This window comes from Bos javanicus, chromosome 22 (genome assembly GCF_032452875.1).
Source record: "Bos javanicus breed banteng chromosome 22, ARS-OSU_banteng_1.0, whole genome shotgun sequence".
NCBI lineage: Eukaryota > Metazoa > Chordata > Mammalia > Artiodactyla > Bovidae > Bos > Bos javanicus.
The window spans coordinates 13,248,089-13,270,216 of record NC_083889.1 but is presented as its reverse complement, the minus strand read 5'-3'; the positions used below and the strand labels follow the sequence as shown (position 1 = coordinate 13,270,216).

The 22,128-nt window shown below is 44.8% G+C and overlaps 1 protein-coding gene across 2 annotated transcripts in view; it reads right to left on the bottom strand.

Moving 5' to 3' along the window:
- Positions 1–21,840, bottom strand: part of ENTPD3 (ectonucleoside triphosphate diphosphohydrolase 3) — a 34,452-nt gene extending 12,612 nt beyond the window's left edge. For both annotated transcript variants that reach the window (XM_061396031.1, XM_061396032.1), the window contains exons 1-5: positions 21,761–21,840; positions 20,913–20,964; positions 16,706–16,833; positions 8,696–8,813; positions 521–671 (exon numbers count right to left, since the gene is read on the bottom strand). In XM_061396031.1, the coding sequence (XP_061252015.1) occupies positions 521–671; positions 8,696–8,813; positions 16,706–16,833; positions 20,913–20,952 (437 nt within the window). In that variant the 5' untranslated portion in view covers positions 20,953–20,964; positions 21,761–21,840. The remainder of the gene's footprint in view (positions 1–520; positions 672–8,695; positions 8,814–16,705; positions 16,834–20,912; positions 20,965–21,760) is intronic.
- Positions 21,841–22,128: the final 288 nt, after the last annotated feature.

The following is a 22,128-nucleotide window of genomic DNA, read 5'->3' as shown; positions in this document are numbered from 1 at the left end:
CAGGTATTAAAATTGTTACTTAGTCGCTCAGTTGTGTTCTACTCTTTTATGACCCAATGGACTGTAGCCTGCCATGCTCCTCTGTCTGTGGAATTTCCCAGGCAAGAACACTGGAGGGGGTTGCTATGCCCTTCTCCAGGGGACCTCCCCGGATCAGGGATCAAACCTGAGTCTCCCCACTGGCAGGCCGATTCTTTACCACTGAGCCACCAGGGAAATCCCTGATGGTCAAAAACAGTTTCTACTTTTCAAGAAAACTAGAGGTACATCCCATGACTAGATTTCATGTTACTTTCCTTTTTTTTCAGAGTTCTCAATAAAATCACCATGGGGAAGGGAATCAAATATAGAATTGTTTCTTTCTGAGTATTAAGACTAAAAGTTTCCCAACTTTTAAAGCCTAAATTTATGGCAGAATATGGGATTCTTTCCCAGAAATACAGTTATATTCTTGGAAAGGTTCAACACATTCCTGGCTGTGTTGGTCCAACGGGCTCCTCTGTGCCATTCGAGCTCTCACCTCAGTAATCGCATCCCAGCTGTGGCCCCCAGGTAAACGCAGGTGGATCCATGGAGACTGACTGGAATGTGCCCCTTGACTTTTTGCATGCAATCCTCAAAGGCTTTGGGGGCATCTTGGGGGTTTTCCGCATAGTTGGAGATCCCAGAGCCTGAAGAGCAAACATTCATCACTTCTTAGCATTCCCAGGAACCAACAAGAGCCATACAACTTTTAAATAATGCAAATCAGCTCTGGAAATTAATGGGTTTTTGTAGGGGATTGAAAACAGTGTATGTGCTAAGTTCCACGTGGCCACATAGATGAGTCAATTCCCAAAATGTAGAAGGAAAGAACTACAAAGGTGAAAAAAAATGAGCTGAGACCTGCTTTGAAAAAAGGTTCTCATTACGGAAATTTCAAATATAAATAAAAGTAGAGAGAAGAGTACAACAAACCCATGCACCCATCTTCCAGTTTTAACAGTGATCAATCTTGCCCCATCTGCACTCTCCCAGTCTCTCCTCATGAAGCAAACTGCAGACATGGTATCATTTCATTCTATAAATATTTCAGTATATATCATTAAAAGATAAGACGTCTTTTAAAGAAACATAACCATAGTCTCATTAGTCTATCTAAAAGTTTAAAAAATAATCACTTAATATAATTAAATATCTAATTAAGATTCACATTTCCTCCATATTCACATTTTTTCTCTCCCTCTACCTCTCTCTAATTTGTTTGAATTAGGGCCCCAATAAATTCCATCCATTATAATTGGTTGCCATGTCATTTAAGTCTCCTTTAATATATAGATTCTGCCCTCTCTTTCTAATTTTTCTTTGTAATTAAACACTTTTTCCCTTGCAATTTCATTTGTCCTATAGTTTCCTAAAGTCTAGAATTTGCTGACCGCATCTCCATGGTTCATTTAATATGTTATTTGGTTTCAGTGTTTTCTATAAATTGGTAACTGAACACAGAGGCTTAATCAGATTCAGGTCTGAACTTTTTCAGAAAGAGTAATTTGTAGGGATGTGCATTTCCAATAAGAGGCACAAGCATCTGGTTGTTTCTCTCTGTGCTGTTAATAGGCATCAATGATCATTGCTTAGATCCATTAGCCTATTAGGGTTTGTGAAATGGTGATATTTTATTTCCATCATTCTTGTTTCACTTTTTATCTAAAATGCTTTTAAGAGAAGAAAACTTCCCCATCATTAACTGCTTGGTTACCCTATAATACAGTTTGTACAGGGAAGGCTGGATAGATATGTGCTTGATTCTTTCCCTTTATTTACCAGCATAAAAAATATTGATTGTAGACTTCCCTGGCAGTCCAGTGGTTGACTCCACACTTCCAGTGTAGGTGGCAGAGGTTCAATCCCTGGTTGGGGAGCTAATATCCCACATGCCACGTGACCAAATAAATTTTAAAAATTTATATATATGCCATATATATATATATATATAGTATATTGCACCTCCAGTATCTTCTTAACTTAACCAATGAGGGATTTTACTTGTTTGTTTAATATCTTTAAGGGCTTATGAATCTACAGATATGTTTGATACGTAATATTGCAGTTATTATTCTTATTGATGGCCCATCTTTATCCAGTGGTGCTTTCTTCAGTTTGGCAGCTGCGTCCTTTTGACATGATCCCAGAAACCTTTAAGAACTTCTTTGCTTTCTGATATGATGAGATGTATCAATGACCTATATACTTCCTGCCCCAGATCTGGAATCTGCCTTTTCTCCAAGAAATCCTGATTTCTTTTATTGAGTAATGGTATCTAGTATCCAAAATTTAGAAGTTAGGGTGCTCATTTCAAGCCTTTTCAGAAGACAGACCTAGAGAAAACTTTATTTCAAGAGAAAAGATGTCATGAATTCTTAGTGGTATTTCTAATTGAAAACTTCAATTTTTCTCTTGAATTCACTAATCTTGTATCTTTATCTTCCTTTTCCTATGCTAAAAATCCTGTTCCCCAGACCCTCCAACTTAATAACTTATTTGCTTTATGAGTCTCAGTATGAGACTCATAAAGCAAATGAATATGAGTATATTCAATGGCAGTACCAGCACAACCACCAGTTGTAGGATTATTGAAAACAGTTTAAATTTTTTTGAAGTTCTTTTTGTCCTTAGAGTATATCCTGTTAGGCATATACAAGTGTCCATAAACCAAGTCTTCTTGAAATACATACATACTAATTTGTCTCCAGATGGTCTATGGCTGCTTTAATGCTAAAGTAGGAGAGTTAAATGGTTGGAACAGAGATCACGTGGCCAAGAAATGAAAAATATTTATCCTCTAGCTCTTTACAGAAAAAGTTTGCTGACTTTTTCTGAACGTATGCTGAAAAGTCCCCTGACTTAGATGCTTTATTGGCACCTCCAACTTAATATATTCAAAACCAGATTCCTTAATCCATGCCACAGCCCCAAGCCCCAGTGTTGCCCCCTCTCAGGAGACAGTACTGTCATGCACACAGTCACTCAGGTCAGAACTGACGGTCAGGTACCATCAGCCAGGATGCCGTACATTAAAACGATCATAAAATGTTGGCTCTACTTCCAAAATATGGCTCCAATCTCAGCACTTCTCACTCCTTCCCCAGAACCATTGTCAATCAGCGTTTCTCAGCCTCCGCGCTACTGACTTTTTGGGCTGGATCTTTCTTTGTTGTGGGGACTGTTCTGCAAGTCATGCAATGGTTAGCAGCATCCTTGTTCTCTACCACTAGACGCCAGCAGCACCACAAACCCCAGCTGTGAAAACCAAAAATGTCCCCACAGGGACTTCCCTGGTGGTCCAGTGGCTAAGACTCCATGCTCCCAACGCAGGGGGCCTGGGTCGATCCCTAGTCAGGGAACTAAGATTCCCATATGCACAACTAAGACCTGGTGCAGCCAAATAAATTCATTAAATAAATAAAAATAATTAAAAGATAATGTCCCCAGATATCAACAAATGTTCCCTGGGGGGCAAAATTGCCCCACGTTGAGAAGCACATGTCTAGGCTAGACCACCCAAACATCACCTCCCACTTGCACTGCTCTAGTAACCCTGGTTTCCCTGCCTCTAATCTTAGTCTCTTGACTACATGTTCTACACTGACAGAGTGATCTGTTAAAGTGATGTCATCTCATGTTAGCTCCCTGGTCAGAATCTCCTAATGGGTTCCCAATATACTTTGAACAAAACTCATTTGAGTAGAAGTCAAAGCCCTTACTGCATCTCAAGGTCCTCCCTGAGCTGGCCTCTGCGACAGCTCCGGCCTCATTTCCCACTTGAATCTCTTCCTCTTTCTGCTCCAGTCACACTGGCCCCTTTGCTTTTCCTAGAAAATGCTGAGCCACTGCCACCCGTGGTCTTTTCTCTTGCCATGCCCTCTGCTAGCACGTTCTTCCCTCAAACATATGCATGGCTCACCCCTCATCTCACTTTGGTCTCTGCTTAGCTGTCACCTTCTTTGCTGTCCCATGAAATCGCATGATTACTCTCTATCCACCTAGCTGGCTTACTTTCTCTTCACAGCATTTCTGATTGACATCGATACCCATTTATTTGCTGTCTCTCCTTCATTAGACTGTAAGTTCTGTAACAGTAGAGACTTTGTACATTTTGGTTATTTTTGAATTCCCAGTGTCAAGAACAGTTATTGGCAAATAGCAAGTACCCAAATAAATACTTATTAAGTATATGAATCAATCAATCAGTGAGATTTTCAGATCAGCCCACCACACTAGAGGAAGGGGATTGTGTAGTTCAGTCTGGACCAAACGAAATATATTTCTGCAAGAGCTGATCTCTGGACAGGAACTGGTTAGGAGCCTTGCTAGAATGTTGAAATGTGGGGTATTTGAACATATCCCTCAGGGACCTATTTTCATAAGGTTCCCTTAAGCTTCCCAGAGGGAAAAGGAGATTGGGTTCACAGGCTCATGGAATACTGGGACACTCCAACGAAAGAGCTAAAACTGCTATTCCAATCTGAGAAGAGAGGGTTGGACAGCTGGCATAAGACTTACTTGAGGTGGGACAGGAGCAAAAGATATGTTCTGAGCAAAAGATTGTTTTCAACACTATAGTGACCTGGTCCCTAGAGCAACTTTTTAAGGTATTTCAATGGAGATGGTTAAGTCTAGTCTCAGTGGAGTTGAAAATTTTTTAACTGCTGGTGTAAAGGGAAAACATGACTGTCACCTCTGAGAGAAGGGCGCAGGAAGCCTGAGCAGTGCATCCTACACAAGAGATGAGGGACAGGCAAGGGACCAGTGACCCTCAGAGAATGGCTTTAACATAAGCAGCCAGAGCAACAGACACCAGCATGGCGCCCAGGAGCTAAGGCAGCACCCACTGAGCTCACAGGAAACAGCAGCGCCGGAGGGCGGACGCCCACCAAGAATGCCCTGAGAAAGGTATTTCTAAGGCCCTGGGCGTTCAGGAAACACTGCTAGGCAAGCAAACATTCACCACTCCCTCACACTGGCTGAGGCAGGGGAGTCCTGGAGAAATCTGCAACCGAGAAACTAGAAACCCAAATTATGCTTGGCGAAGCCACTTATCTTCCAGTGGATGACACTTGCCAAACTTCAGCTCTGTTATTTGAGCTGTAGTTTGTGGTCTTCTGGTCATTCCAAGTATATATGGATCCCTGAGGCTACTGTGATCAAAGAGAGAAGATCCATTTATGGATGTGGTGTGGGCTCCATGACCCTGCCCCTCCCCTAAATCACATCCAGGGTGGGCCAAGGGCCCCTGCCCCTGAGAGACTGCCTGGGTCCCTCCCCACGAAAGTGCCACCTCTTCCTGCAGTTTGAGGCCATCACAACTGACTTGGCTGAACTGCTCTCCCAGGGCTAGAGGCAGATCTTACAACGATGTTAGAACAGCCTTTTAGCAAGAATATCCACTGGGAATTCTAAAGTGTGGTGCCACATAATTAATAGCTAACAATTATTGAGTGCCTACTGTATGCCAGGTCTTTGCTACCTGCTTTATATGTGCTGGTGCTTAGTTGCTGAGTTGTGTCTGACTCTTTGTGACCTCATGGACTGTAGCCCGCCAGGCTCTCGGGAAGATCCCCTGAAGGAAGAAATGGCAACCCACTCCAGTATTCTTGCCTGAAAAACCCCATGGACCTGCTTTATACATATTATGTCATTTAATCCAAATCATTCCTGTGGGGTGGGTATTACTGTTACTATGCTTTTTATTTTAGAGATGAGGGAGTCAAGATGCAGAGAGCTCAGATGAGTTTCCAGAGCTTTCACAGTAGGGATGAGGGTGACGTCTTAATCACTGTCCTACATTATCATCTGTGCTTGGAGTGGCTGGTCTGTCTTTCCTAAAAAAGCATCCTGTTGCATGCTTCAGAGTGAAGAAATAGCTCAGAAGTTAGGAGAACAGAGATGGGATCTCTGGCTGAAGTTTCAGAAAGGCTGCTGCTGCTGGTGAGCTGCAGGTAATGATGCAAGCAGTGCTCAGACGACATGGAAGTCCCCTATTGTGAGGAGCCCAGAGAAGTGCCACACAGATGCCCCTTCAAATAAAGGCTTAGTGTCCAGATGTTAGTTCCTTCGGGGTTTTCTTTAGCTGCAGAAAACTGCCTTGGTCAATACTTTCTTCCCAAGCTGGCAACATCCAATAACTGACAGTGACAGGAGGAATCACATCCAGTCATTTCCGACCATTTATACCCAGTGCAGGACACCTCTAATCGGCTGGAGCTCTGCAACGCCTGAGTTGCAATCTGACTTCTCTTTCTGTGCAATCCTCCTCTTTCTGCCTCCTTTCCACGGATGTGGATCACTCATCACTCCCTTGCACCCCAGCCTCTGTCTGCGCATCTGCTTCTTAAGACCCTAAGTGACACCTATGTCCTGGGGTCAGCAAGCTCCTGGCTGCCCTCCATGGAAGGGCAGATGATCAGAATGCACCCTGGTTATCCAGAGACAACTCCTGGTCTCTCTACGGGAAAGGCTAATTCTGCTTCCCAACATTTTCTATACCATGATCTGCAAGAAAGTATTCTATTTGAGCAGCTTATTGTGGGAAATGAAAGAAGTTGCTTGGGGTGACTGGCCCAGAGTCTAACTCATCCTCTAGGCTGAGGGTATCCCTACAGGTTACAACCTATCCTGTACACTCGTTGGGAAGATCCAGGGCAAGTCACATATCATAGTGCTCTAAAGAGGGAGGCACATACATATACATTCACTAACTGGGCTTGATTATGTGGCCTAAAGACTTAATTGTAAAAGGCAAATTTATAAAACTTTTTTGTTTTGATTGTGCCACATGGCCTAAACCCATGACCCCTGCAGTGGAAGCGTGGAGCCTTAACCACTGGACTGCCAGGGGAGTCCGAAACTTTTGATAGAAAAATATCTTTATGACTTCAAGTTAGGGAAGGATTTCTTAAATAAAACATACAAAAGAGCAAACGAAAAGGGAGAAGACTGATAACTGTACCTTCGTAAAAATTGAGAACTTTTATTTGTCAAAGGGCATCATGAAAAACTAAAAAGACAAACCATAAACTGTGAGAGAGATTAGCAACAATATAATAATAATATAGCAAAGCATTCATATTCGGAATAAAGACAAAGGATTCCACAACTCAATAGGAAAATGTCAAGCAATTCAGTAGAAAAATGAGCAAAAGACATGAACAGGCATTTCACAGAAATAGAAATAGTCATAAATATATAAAAAGAAACTTAACCTTATTAGTAACCAGGGAACTACAAATATCCCTCAACAGGGAAAAATGAACCAGGTACTCATAGCAACAGAGATGGATTTTAAAAACCAAGTGGTAGTGAACAAAGCAAATTACAGAATAAATGTTTGCTTCCAATTGTATAAATATGCGCTTGATTCCTTTTCCAAAACCAGGAAAAACTAAATGCATAAGGACAAAACTATAAAAAAGAACAAGTAAATAGTCAACATAACATTCAGGATATATTGTGGAGGAAGCAGGAAGCGCATGGAGGGTCATTAAAGACACTGATAACGTTCTGTTTCAGAGTTGGCAGCTCCCTAGCCATATACAGTTCGCCACCTTCTTTTATACAGCCTATGAACTGACATATTCGTGCATTATTTTTAGATGGTGTTGAACATTTTTTTAAATAATATTTTGTGACATTTGAGTATTATTTGAAATTCAGAATTTCAGGGTCCATAAAGAAAGCTTTACTGGAACAGAGCCACACAAGCCTGTTTGTTTACAGATGGTCCATCTCTCTTTCTCTTTTTACCCTCCCCTCCCACCATACACAGACAACTGGAATATAATTTTCCTGCTGCTGCTGCTGCTAAGTCGCTTCAGTCATGTCTGACTCTGTGCGACCCCATAGACGGCAGCCTACCAGGCTCCCCCGTCCCTGGGATTCTCCAGGCAAGAACACTGGAGTGGGTTGCCATTTCCTTCTCCAATGCATGAAAGTGAAAAGTGAAAGTGAAGTCGCTCAGTCGTGTCCGACTCTTAGCGACCCCATGGACTACAGCCCACCAGGCCCTCCGTCCATGGGATTTTCCAGGCAAGAGTACCGCAGTGGGGTGCCATTGCTTTCATGAGTTTCTCACGTTTCTGTATGTCTTATGAGCAGAGGCACTCACTGCTGTTGTTCTGGACTATCTGTTCAGGGATATTTGCATAATGAACAGGCTAAGAAGATACGGATAGTGTTTCCCTCCAGAGCAGGGCAGGTGCCCATTATAAATCTTTCAGGTTCTCTAATCTCAGGGTTCCTTTTTGGTAATACAACCCACAGTGCAAGCAGGTACCATCTGGCGCTCTCTACATATCAGCCTGTGCAAATTGGAGCTCAGAGAACCAGGACAAGAAAACGCTGATCCTCGGGCATTTGTGTGAGCAATAAACTCTCCTGTGTTTCTCACAGGAGTTTTGGGTCTTTCACCAGCATCCGTATCACACCAGTCACAGTTCTTGACACCCCACTTCCCGTTTTACAGATGAGAAATCTGAAATCCAGAGAAGGGAAGGGGCTAGCCTAAGGTCACTGTACTGAAGAGTAGCAGCGCTAACAAGAGGCCTCATATTTCCCTGACACCCAGCCCAGCGCTCACTCCTCGCCTCCAGGCAGTATTTCAGGACCCCTGCAGGCCTCTAAGGACATTAGGACTCTCCCTTCTTCCCTTGGGCCTTACCTTTCACGTTGCATTTGAAGCTTTGACTGACCACTCCAGTATTATTCGCCTTCTCTGCTGGCCATTGATACACGTAGATTGTGGTTCTGGAAGACCCGGCATCAAGTACAATTCCATACTGAATAAAAGGGGGGATGGAGAGTTAATTACAGGCTCAGCCTCTCTGAGGACCCCTTTTCCCAGAGAACCACTGAGAACCCTGAGTCATCCCAAGAGTTTAACCCACACTGCTTCCTTTATATAGAACCTGACCAAGAAGAAAAAACTATTTTCTCCAAACCAACTTTGTTTCTGTAGACTGGAGGGAGGGGTGGGGTGGAGGTGGGTCAGGTGTTCTAGGCCACAGTTCTCAGCCTTGGTTCACAGTGGAATCACTTAGGGAGCTTTTGAAGCTCCCAATGCCAAGGCTATACCCGAGACTCATTAAATCAGAATCTCTGTCAATCGACCCAGGCACAAACAGTTCTTAAAGCTCCCGTGGTGATTCCGATATGCAGCCAAGGTTAAAGATGAGTACCCCAAAGATTGTGCATGCAAAGACAATCTCCTGATTTCTCTTCATCCAGATTCTGCAGGGTGGAGGTGGGGGAGGTCAGAAGCCACCTGGGTCTCAGGAGGAAAATGAATCGTCAGTCACCTTGCTACCGTTTCTTGTCCAAATTTCCAGGACTATCTGCCTGGGAATAAGCAATCAATAGGAAACCATGGTAGGAAGTACTTAAAGAGGAAAAAACCAAAATATGAAAGATTATTGATATATCACCTCACTTTGGTGACTCATGTGTGGAAGAATGGACAGGAGGGTATTGCCAGCCATTTCACCCAGCTTGAGGCAGTTACCAGAAAGCTTTGCTTGAAGGTGAGGCCCAGCCCAGGCCCTGGACCAGACCTGCCCAGAACACAGCATGCAGTAGCAGCCAAGGGGCACAGGAATGAGTTATGCTGACCTAGGTCAGTATCTGGTTGGGCTGGAGTCAGCCCAGGGCATCAGAGACTTCTGGGTGGCAGCTTTTCCCCAATTCCTCTGCCACTGAGTTAGCCTAGCCTGTCTCAGAGAGGAAGATGACGTTGGGTTCTGGAGGCAGGTCAAATCGGATGGATTCCTACTTTTCCGATATTGTGTAAGAGACCTAACCTCTCTGGATTCCATCATTTTCAGACAACTTCCTTTCGGAAGTAAATAGGAGACCATCTGCCTGATGCTTACTGGCTGTTCAATAAATACAAGCTACATAGAAAAACCAGTAAGCAAAATAAATAAAATTACAAAGCAAGAAAAAAAGGAAAGAAAAGTGAATAACACTCCTCAAACCCAACTACTGTTTTAACACCTTGTTATATATCTTTTCCAATGGTCTTCTGTGCATACAACTACATATACACCTATGCTTCATATGTTTTTAAATCAACACAGGATTATACTACACAGAAGCTTCTCCAATGCTCTTTTCTTACTAAAACAGTATATCAAGAGCATCTCTCCCTATCAGTAAAAATACTGATATCATGATTTTTAAGACATTCATCACATTGACTGTGAGACATACAGTAATTCATTTAACCAGTCCCCTGATTCTAAACTCTGCCATGAACACTTGCTTCATTTGAAATAGGAGCAAACAAAAAAGTGTTCCTCCAGCTCCTCCGTTCTATGAAGATTGAGAACACCCTGTGTACACTGGTATTTGAACTTGAACAGCCTCTTCAACTGGGCTCTTCAGTCTGATGACGCGTGTTGCTTGCGATCCTGACATTATGGCAAACAAGGGAGGCATTGTTCACAATCTGTCCAGGCAGAGGCTCCCCATGAGATTAAAGCACAGGTTGAAATGGAAGGAAATCAGGCACTCCAGAGGTCTGAGCCTCTGTGTCAGTGCTTGCTTTCCTTCCCTCTGCTGCCAACCTGCTCCCCACCCCTCCACCGGCCCCTCCAGGCCAGGTACTGATAGGAGCGCAAGCATAAGAAGGCAGCCACTCAAGAGGATACCACACTGTCTACCCCCAAAGCTTCTTTATTCCAACCCTTCATGAAGAACGCTTAGGGTTCCTGGGCCAAGATCAGAAAGAAAGAAGAATGTCCATTTTCATTTGTAACTCCAGAAAAATGGGATTTAGTTTTCACCACAGTGGGTGCCGCCAGAGACTTTGCTCTGAGATTTGCAGGAGAAATGGCAGCCCCTTGGGTACCTGCTGATGTACTGACAGCAGCCTTGAGGCCCAGGGCTACTTCTCACTAACACAATCCACCCCCACCCCACCATCTTTCACTGGCATTTTCAAAAGTGGAAAAATTGGTCTTTAACCAGTTTTCAGAGTTCATCTGCCTAGATCAGTGCAACTCAATGTGGTTCCATGGAGGAAGGTGTAAGAGGAGAATGAATTTCATTCAGTTCAATGAAGTGGGTGATGTTTGGGTGAAAAGCAGCAAGTCACCCTCTGTTTAATGCACTGTCAGAAAAAAAAACATGGCCTGATGCAGAACTGAAGACACACTCAGTGGGTCAACCGAAAAGAAACAGTCTTCCATATTAACCCATGGTCATGGACTGTGTGAGCTTCTAGGAAAAGCAAAAGCAAAGATCACATGATCAGCTTTCTTAGATGTGTTTATCATCATCATCATCATCATTACTCTTACTATAATAATAAGAATAGGGATAGTAATAAACATTTGCTGAACCCTTATAATATGTCAGGCAGTGCAGAAAGGGCCTTAGTGTCGCATTTATAAGGCAGGTGTTATCATCATCCCCACTTGACAGATGGGAAAACTGAGGCCCACAGAGGTAAATAATTAGCCAAGGTCACAGACTTGGGATCAAGCTGGGGTCTGACTCTCAAACCTGTACCCATAGCCCCTGTACTTTCCCTGAGTTCCAAGAAAAACAAGTCCTTTTTAAAATGTATTTCTAATTGAAGGATAATTGCTTTACAGTATTGTATTGGTTTCTGCCATACATCAGCATGAATCACCCATAGGTATATATATATATATGTCCTATCCCTCTTGAACCTCCTTCCCACCTCCCACCCCATCCCACCTCTAGGTTGTCACAGAGCCCCAGTTGAGTTCCCTGAGTCATATAGCCAATTCCGGCTGGCTATCTACTTTACCTATGGTAATGTGTATGTTTCCATGCTGCTCTCTCCATTTGCCCCACCCTCTCCTTCCCACTCTGTGCTCACAAATCTGTTCTCTGGGTCTGCGTCTCCATTGCTGCCCTGCAAATAGGTTCATCAGTACCGTCTTTCTAGATTCCATAGAGATGCATTAATATATGATATTTGTTGAAGAAAAGCAAGTCTTAACAGGGTGACTGATTAGTAAGAAGGTGCCTGGTATGGCATGGCAGACTTTGTTCAGACAAAAGACCCTTGAAAGCAAACTCTTAGTTAAGTGGTGTGCAGATCTGGGTGGAGAGGAGAATGACCAATGTGAATAAGGAGCCAGGGCTTTCTAGAAAGGAAGAAACCAATTACCCAACTCTTGTTTTCCAAGAGGTAAACCAGGGTGGGCCACAGGGCATCTGATACCCAGGCTGACGATTGAGAATGGATGAGGGTTAGAAGGAAATGGTTTTAACACAGCCCGGTCCAGTTGTTGTGCTTTGGAGAGTTGTGTGACCCAACCTGGGCTCTGATGTGACCTGAGCAGGTCATGGCAGAAAAGCAGTGTCCCTGAAACCTGGGACTCTGCATGCCCTTCTTCAACAGTGACACCATGTGGGTGCAAGCGGCAGTGGCAGTGGCACTGGGATATTGATCAGATGGGACTGAGAGGCTTCAGGGCTTCTAAGCAACTGTGACAGGGTTGGGAGGGGAAAGCCTCAAGAGGCAGATATCAGACTTAATGATAATAAAGTGGCAGGGTAGGTGAAAAACAAAGGCAACGTTGTCATGTCTCTTCCTCAAGCGGATAGAGCAGGTCAAACCAGTAACAATGATAAAGGGACTGGGGATATTTCCCTCACTGCCTAAGTTTTAATAGTTCCACTGTATGAGATCAGTCCTGAGTGTTCATTGGAAGGACTGATGTTGAAGCTGAAACTCCAGTACTTTGGCCACCTGATGCGAAGAGATGACTCATTTGAAAAGACCCTGATGCTGGGAAAGATTGAAGGCAGGAGGAGAAGGGGACAACAGAGGAAGAGATGGTTGGATGGCATCACCGACTCAATGGACATGAGTTTGGGTGAACTCTGGGAGTTGGTGATAGACAGGGAGGCCTGGCGTGCTGCAGTCCATGGGGTTGCAAAGAGTTGGACATGACTGAGCAACTGAACTGAACTGAATGGAACACTTAGATAAAACGAGGTCAGGTGGGCCAACATTGGATTTAATAGCCAGATATCTTGACCCCTCATATGGGTCTTGAGGAACATTCCAGGGCCCCCTATATAGGCAGACCACCATGGAGCTGGCCCCTCAGAACCACCAGCTGCACACAAAAGCAAGATAAGGCAAGGTATGAAAACATAGACAATGAAAAATGTATATATTTTTTTCATTTTTTGTTTTATATTCACTGCCTCCACCTCCACACTGCCCTTCCCACCTCCAGCACACATTGCACAACAGAAGGACAGGTCTCTGGACAGCCTGAGAAAAGCTGCATGTGAAGGGCCCCCTTCCAACCTGTCATTCCACTCGACTTCAGCTGGCCCACAACATCTGTCTTTTCTCACACCTAACTCTCTCAGTGAAACAGGATGAGCCCCTGAGCCAATATTCCGATGTCATACAAGTCATTCTCCTACAGCCGGGGCTGAAGAAATTAAAAATCCCCTCTCTGAACTGTGTCTGCTAATGAGGATATACATACCGATCCTTCCAAACTCTTGCCTAAGGCCTTTGTTCTCTGCTTTTTCCTTCCTTCTATGCCAATTATGTTACTTCTAATCTGTGTAATCACAGGAAGCTATTTGCCCTTTCTGTTCCTCTGTTTTCTCGTTTTCAAAGTTGGAATGAAAATAATCTACCTACAGGGTGACAGTCACTGAGGGTTCCCTCACCCCTGTGATGTCCACTTATGTATGCACTTTCTACCTGCCTGAAGGCTGTCTCCTTGGCCCAGCCTACCTAAGCTCACACTATGCCAGAAATACTAGAGAGCTTATGTCCCCCAGGGAGCAGCCTGCAACCGATGACTAATGGAAGCTGGTGTGGAAATACGCCCTGGACTCGGATGACCGAGGCAGGTGTTCTGCATGCCTGGGACAGATTTCATCCCTGAGGTGAGTTCTGCACTGGCTCCCAGGGCAGTCCCAGCTGCCCACAGTGGTAAACTGCTGGGTATCAGCCCCTCCATTGGGACAGAAGCCCCTTCCCTTCTGTCTCACTTCTACCCCCCACAGTGCTTCCTGGGGTCACCCCCAGATGACTGTCTTGCACAGGCATCTTTGACTAGGGAAACCCCTCTGAACAGTGGAACTAAACATGGTCTCCTTCAACAGCACCCTCCACACTGCTCGGGGGCCCACTTTTCTCTACCCAGTTTACTCTTCAGGTCTTCTAACTCCTCCATGTCCCTCCAGTTTGAACTTACCTCTCATCTCCCCAAACAACTGTCTTAACCAGCCTATCCCTCGCATTTGAAGGGCCCAAGGGACACTTTTTTATGAAGGAAGACTTCTGCCCTGTCCTGCCCCCCAGCGCCCCCACCTGTCTTCTTCTCATCCACAGGCAAATCCACAGTGTGAACAGCCTCATGCACCTGTATGTTGACTGTAGAAGGTGGGCTAGCTCAGACTGTACACTATACCCATGCTCTGTCTACTCTCCCTGCAAGCAGCTGCCCCTTTGCCACCCCTCAGATCAGTGGCGAGGTCTGCTCTCAGGGGAAGGCCCACACAGACCCTGGGTTCTGGGGTCCCCAGCATGTTCTAGAACGGGAAGCATGGCCCTTGGTGGGCACATTCCCTTGTCCCATAGAGAGGTGTACCTGGAGTGCAGCTAGGGCTGGTTCCTTTGATTTATGGGGTCTAGGGGCGGTACTGGGCTTCCCAGGTGGCATTAGTGGTAAAGAACCTGCCTGCCAATGCAGGAGATGTGAGAGACATGGGTTCAGTCTCTGGGTTGGGAAGATCCCCTGAAGGAGGAAATGGAACCCCTCTCCAGTATTCTTGCCTGGGAAATCCCATGGACAGAGGAGCCTGGCAGGGTATGGCCCATAGGGTGGCAGGGTCAGACACGACTAAAGCGACTGAGCACACACGCTCAGGGTGGCACTAGGGTCTAAGAATGGTTCCTTGCCCCCCAAGTCACTCCTGCAATTCAGCACCTTCCTGTCTCTGTGCCCATCCTCCCTTCCTGTGCAAAGGAGGACATGTTTTCCTATCAGAGGCCAGCATCTCCTCCTGGGCTCCCTGTTCAGAACCTAGGATCAAGGAACAGTTGGAAGTAAATGAAGAGAGCTCTGGCGGTGGCAAAGGAGTGTTCAGGTTTCAGTTCTGGTCCCACCATCCACTGAGCAAAATGGTGGTGACAGGGTTTGTCCATCTTCCATAGCTGGCACAAGATTTCAGTGAGATAATTCAGGGGAAAATGCTCACTCAACTGACTAGCAATTTACAAAGAGTAAGGAGATGGTATTTCCTCTAGTTGCACTCCTGATTTTATACAGTTTATAGAAGAAGGCAGTGCCTGGAGCTTGGGAAAACAGCTTCTCTAGGCCTTAGCTAATGTCTTTGGACAGCCAGATAATTTGTTTTCCTCTCACCACTGGACAGCTGCATGAGGCTTTTCTTTTTCTTTTTTATTCATGTTATTCATGGGAGGCTGAGATTCTTAAGTAAAATATAAAAGAACAAAGTTCCATTATCTAGAAAAGATTTTAGGAAATTCTCTGGCAGTCCAGTGGTTAGGACTCAGCATTCTTACTGCTGGGACCCTGGGTTGGAGCCCTAGCTGGGGAATTAAGATCCCACAAGCTTCTTTTTGCAGCCAGAAAAAATTTAATTAATTAATTTAAAGGCAGACAGAAAGAAAGAAACAGATTTTCCTCTACTCCTTTAGCAAAGTGGACTCTGGATGGTAGATCAAACTCAACCACAGAGTCAAGGCAAAAACGGTTCTTTTTATCTTTTAAAAACGTCTATATCAAATATAGCCTATGAACAGTCCCTAACAGCAGGAAGATATAGAAAAGATCCAAGGTCAAAGATAAATACTAAATGAGATTCAAATAACATGGTTCCTATGGCCCTCCATCTAAGAGTGGTTTTCATAGCTTTAAAGAGTCATAAGAAGAGAAAAAGAAAAGAAGCTATGCAATAGAGACTATAAATGGTTCTCAAAACCTGAAATATGTACTGTCTGGCTCTTTGTGGAGGAAGTTTGCTGACTTCTACTCAAAATAATTGAAGGACTCACTGATTCTCTTCACCTTTCACTTGACAGTCCCTCAGGGGATCACCTCCTGTCACCCTGACAGCCAAGGCAGAGGGCTACATATAATTCTGTCTACCAGATGGTTTTTATCAAGGGCTGACAGAGGTCTCTGGAACTTAGCATAAGGTCCTGAGTAATTTCGGTGGGGGGAGGAGTCAGAGGGACCACGGCATACTTCTAGACTCAAGAGAGGTAGCACAGCACAGATCAAGGAGACTTTCCAGGTCCTTGATTTTGTTTACCCAGGCTAGGCCAGAAGAAGAGCCTGAGTTTCCTGGTCTCCGCTCATGAGCAGGGTTGGGTCATCTGGGGAGACTGACAAGCTGGTAAATCTTTGGTAGCCATCCATAATTCTTGGCAACAAAGTCTGGCTTTGGTTCCAACAGTCAGGAGTCAAAGCAAGACCACATCATCCTAGGAGAAGGTGTCACCACTATCAATCTGTCACCTCAGACACCACAAACCTAGCATGTCCAGTCTTTCTCCCTGGGCCTTACCCCACCTTTCCCTGGCTCCAGCTGGAGGTGAGGAAGGGCAAGAATTTTCTCCTAACTCATAGCTTGAGAATCACTGATGTCAGAGCCCATTTCTTCCCTTCAGTGCCAACCCCTTCACACCTACCTTTGGTCCTGGAAAAAGGACCTCTTTCTGGTGTGTCTGGATGAGTGTGATAGCCATAAGTACCACAATGCTCAAAAACAAGACCACCAAGGCGATGATGGCTGGAGTTCGGGAGAGGACCTTGAGGCCTAAAATGAGGAAACCCAGAAGACACATGAGGGGGAATCAGGAACAGGGCCCTGCCCTTCTTCGTAGAATCTGTGAATTGGGTGCTTAACTGGGTGCTTAGCTGCATGCATAAGTCACTTCCTCTGGCTTTTTTTGAGACCCAAACATTTAGAACTACAACTGGGCTCAAATACCCATTTGAGTATCTTTCCTCCAAAGAGTGGAATAAAACAGCATTTGCAAGGAGAGTGTGCATAGTCTGCTACTGCTAAGTCACTTCAGTCATGTCCGACTCTGTGCGACCCCATAGACGGCAGCCCACCAGGCTTCTCCATTCCTGGGAATCTCCAGGCAAGAACACTGGAGTGGGTTGCCATTTCCTTCTCCAATGCATGAAAGTGGAAAGTGAAAGTGAAGTTGCTCAGTCATGTCCGACTCTTCGAGACCCCATGGACTGCAGCCCACCAGGCTCCTCCGTCCATGGGATTTTCCAGGCAAGAATACTGGAGTGGGGTGCCATTGCCTTCTCCGGTGCATAGTCTAGCTCTCTGGTATTTCCCAAAGTGTGTTATGCATGTTACTGGTTGTCCCTGAGATGATTTCCAATAACATTTATTTCAATGTATATTTGAAAATTATGAGTTTTCTATTAAAGCAGGTGATATAATATTTCAATTAAAAATAATCTAAGATAAATAAGAAGACATTCCTATTGTATTTCAAATAGTCAATGATTATAAAGTTTAGTACGTGGTGACACTGTCAAACAAACGGTAATGTGTCTGAATTCCTAAGATGTGTGAGTGCCCAGTAAGAATTCAATCTCAGTCATTTTCCCTGTGTCTATAGTAAAGACATAGACATCTTTACAAATGAAGAGTGACTAGACCCCAATCCACATGTTCCCTCCCAAAGGGGTCATGTAATCTCTGGTATTTATATTTTATATTTTAATCATAACATGTAAATGCAAAAGAAAAAAAAATGTAGCATATGAATTGTCTTCAACTAAATATATAGCCTCTAAGTAAAGATAATTATATAATTATACGCATTATATGATAATATATAATGTATCATAATGGCTTATTTCTACTTATTAAATTTAAGCTAATATTTCCTAACTAGATGATTATGAGCAAATATTTACTTGGGCCTAACATACCAGTGCAGGCTAATGAAAATTTCATAAATAAAGTAGCAAATATATTTATTTTAAAAAAAAGAAAAGAAGGAAAGAAACTTTCTGAAATGATTCCATTTATGTTAAGCTCTAAAACAGGCGGGTGATAGAATTCAGAACAGTAATTGCACAGGGGTTTGGGGCAGGCACTTTCTAGGGAAATGAAAATGCTCTTATATCTAAATAGGATTGTGGGGTATATGTGTTTATTCATTTTTCAAAATTTATCAAACTTTCCCAAGTCCTTTGGAAAAAAACTGAAAATCACAGCAAACCAGCTCCTTTAGATACAATTTCCCTTAAAAAATATTCTTATAAATTGTCCATTTTCTAAAAACATAATCCTTCCAGAAGGCGAGAATACCAAATTTAGGGACACAACTTAAGATCTATCCATTTCACTATATATGAAGGAAGTGAAAGTCACTCAGTCGTGTCAGACCCAGGTCTCCCACATTGCAGGCAGCTTCTTTACCGTCTGAGCCACAAGGGAAGCCCAAGAATACTGGTGTGGGTAACCTATCCCTTTTCCAGGGGATTTTCCTGACCCAGGAATCGAACGTGGGTCTCCTGCATTTACCAGCATAAAGAATCCACCTGCAAAGTAGGAGACCCGAGTTCAATCCCTGAGTCGCAAGATCCCCTGGAAGAGGGCATGGCAACCCACCCCAGTATTCTTGCCTGGGAAATCCCATGGACAGAGGAGCCTGGTGGGCTACAGTCCATGGGGTTGCAAAGAGTAGGACATGACTGAGCGACTAAACCACCACCACCATCACTACCTATCACTATATATAACTTATATCTAATTTTTTAAAGATAAAAAGACATTAAAGTAAAATATTGACTAAATAATAGTCTTGGTAGAACTACTATAGCATAAACCTAAGTGGTGACACTCAAATGGCTGAACTATGATAAATACTAGCGTAACAGGAAGATCACTGAATTCTGAGAATCCAAATATGTCTCACCAGTCGAGTATTTAAATTAACTAAAAGTAAATGAAATTTAAAAATTCAGTTTCTCAGTTGCACTAGCCACTTTCTGCTGCTGCTGCTGCTGCTAAGTCACGTCAGTCGTGTCCGACTCTGTGTGACCCTATAGATGGCAGCCCACTGGGCTCTTTCTAAGTGTTCAATAATCAAAAGTGGCTACCATATTGGACAGTGTAATTACAGAACATTTCTATCATCACAGAAAGTTCTATTGAACAGCAGTGGGGTAGAACCTGTCCTATTCTAGAACATCTACCTTTAGATCATCATAAGCTATTCTTTACATTATTTCTAGGAGATTATTTTCTTGGAAGAAAAAAAAAGAGCATGTATTTACTACCATATAGAGTTAGATTCAGCCTCAATATCCAGTCACATCACAGTGCTCATTACTTGGGGAGGTCAGTCATGCAGTGGGTCTCAATATCTCAGAAGAGCCAACTCTTAACTACCTCACCTGATTCCCCTGCAGTATAAATACTGCCACACACACATCCTGATGTCCAAGGTGCCTTAATTTTCCTACCTTGTCACTGGGAGTGAACTGGAGGGGAATTTGTCAGCATGTACCAAAATTGCAAGTGTGAAAAAAAAAAATTGCAAGTGTGTATACCATCTGCCTCCCAATCCCACTTCTGGCAATTTATTCCACAGAACTGGTCCCAAGTGTGTTAAATGACTTGTCCACCAAGTTACTCACTGCAGAATCGTTTGTCATAGCACCTGAAAGGAGGCCAGCCACTGTGGAGTTAACCTTCAGGGCCTCTGAAGGGGTCTTGGCTCACTTTTCTGTGATTCCAGATCAAAGGATATGACCCAGACAGAAACCATTTTATCCACAGAGGCAAATTTTTGCACCAACTGTTAAACAGTGCATATGCCAGGTCAGTTATATACAAGACAAGGTAGGAGTTTAATCTGCCAAGTTAAACTTGTCCTTTGGAAGGAATGTAACAAGTTAGTTTGCATGTGTGATGTAACAGTATATGTGTTAAACTATCAAAGTGTTTTGAATACCAGTTTAGGGGCACCACTAAAGAACATCTGTCCATGGGGCGGAACTGGGGGTGATACGTAAGCAGTTTCCTGACCACAGCCACGAGCCTAGCCTCCTAAGTCTTCTGTGGTTCAGCAGTTTTCAGGTAAAAAGCTGTGATTACTTTAAGCAAACCCTTGCTCCAGCAGAAAAGCCTATCGTAGACCAAAATGGACTAGACCAGGTCTCATTCATTTAGGGAACTGCAGCCTAGAGCTGTGCTGTCATTAGGGCTGGACAAACACTGTAATTACCAGGTACCTCCCAAGAGTGGAGAGGCCAGACCCTTCTAGGCTTCCACACAGAGCAACTGCAAAATGTGCTCCAGAGGCAGGCAGGACAAGCTCAGAAGTGTGTGTGTATGTGTGTGTGCATGTGTGTGCAAATTCTACCCATGTGCCTGCAGTAAAAGGTGGTAACAACGCTGACCACGGGGCCGGGGGTTGGGCGCGGGGCGGGGGGAGGGGGCGAGCGCAGGGGGAAGGGATGCAGTAGGCGCCAGGCCAGCAGTAACTTGGATGGAGAGAGAGGCAAGCTCCAAGTACTTTACAGGTCATCACAAAATCAACAATATTCTAAAGCAGACCTTACACACAGCTGGGTAAGGGAAACCACAAGGGCCAAATTAATGGATTATGCAAACCGGAAAAACCATTTAAGCGAAACAAGCATGCTAGTCCTGGTTTTGTGTCGCTTTGACGAAAAGAATTACTTTTATCTGTGGAATGCCGGTGGTGAAAGCCCGGTGGAGACTAAGTCTCCCACCAAAGAAGTTAAACCGTCATTTGCTGGGGGACGTGGATGAAAGAGCCTGTGGGCTGAAGCTGGGATTCTTGGGTGATGTGACAAAATCATACTCGCTGCCTGCTGAGTGATACTGACCTGCTTGCTCACAAGGTTGGCGGGTCAGCACCGTGAACATCTCTCCTTCCAGCTGCAGGTGAGAGAACATAGAATGACGGCGCGAACTTGGTCCCTGACTTAAGTTCCGAAAACTTGCACCGCGTTAAAGCACAAACCCACTTCACTTTTTCCAAAGGAAAGCCTTCTGAGGGCCAGATGAACCTAGAACTTCCCAGGCAGACCCAAAGCTGGGCTTATATTCTAGAGTTATCTCTCGCCAACCCCCACCTCCCTCCATGCAAAAAGGAAGAACGGACTTGCTGAAATTTTAAATTAAAATATTTTTCTAAGAAGTCGAGCTTCTCCTGCAGATTTTTCCACCTGTACACACCTCCGGGGGCAGAGCAAATCTTCAACCTATTATCAACATTCACAGTCTGAGGCAGGGCTGTTTTTCAAAGCACGCCAGCAAGGGAGGTTTCTTTGTGTGTTCGCGGCTTGCGAGCCCGAGGTCGCCCTTTCAAGATCCAGGACGAGTATCTGTCGCTGCTGGCTGGCGACCATTGCAAGAGGATGTCGGGCCCCCGGCATCCAGCGCCCCAGGATCTAGGAGGCCCCACTCTGGACTGAATCCCCACAAGAGTCAAGGCATCCAAGCTCCCGGCGCTCCTTTGGATCCGAAGAAGCGCTCGGTTAAAGACGCATCCACCTCTCCGGGGGCCGCATGGATCACCTCCCCACGGCCCGAGGACGTGGGGCTCGCGTACTTCTGTCCCTCCCTCCGGCCCCCTGAGGAATTCGATTCCGTTTCCTTCCCTCCCAGATTTCAGCCCCACGAAGCTTCCCACTCCTTCTGCAGCGGCTCAGACGCGGGGTCCTCTCCTCACCTGTGCGCAGACGACCGGAGGAAGGCTACTGGCGCTGCCGCAGTGCTAGCCGGCAGACAGAGCGCCAGGGGCTCCTGCGGAGGCGGGGCTGGGGCGGGGCGGGGCGGGGCTTCCGTGTCCTGGGCCCGCCCCCTGGTCCTGGCCAAGCACCTCTTCACCTTCCCTCTTACAGTTCACTATCATGCGGAATGGGGGCGGGGAGGTTTGGGAACCGCAGCGGGGCCTTGGCTCTTCACTAGCGATCCCGCCAGGGCCTACCTGGGGAAAGTGGGGCGGGGGTGATGTCTTCTACGTGCTGCCCTCTTTGATGTCAAAGCCAAGAGCCTTTTGACTTATCTGTTAGTTTCCTTCACTGTTACCCCAAGCCT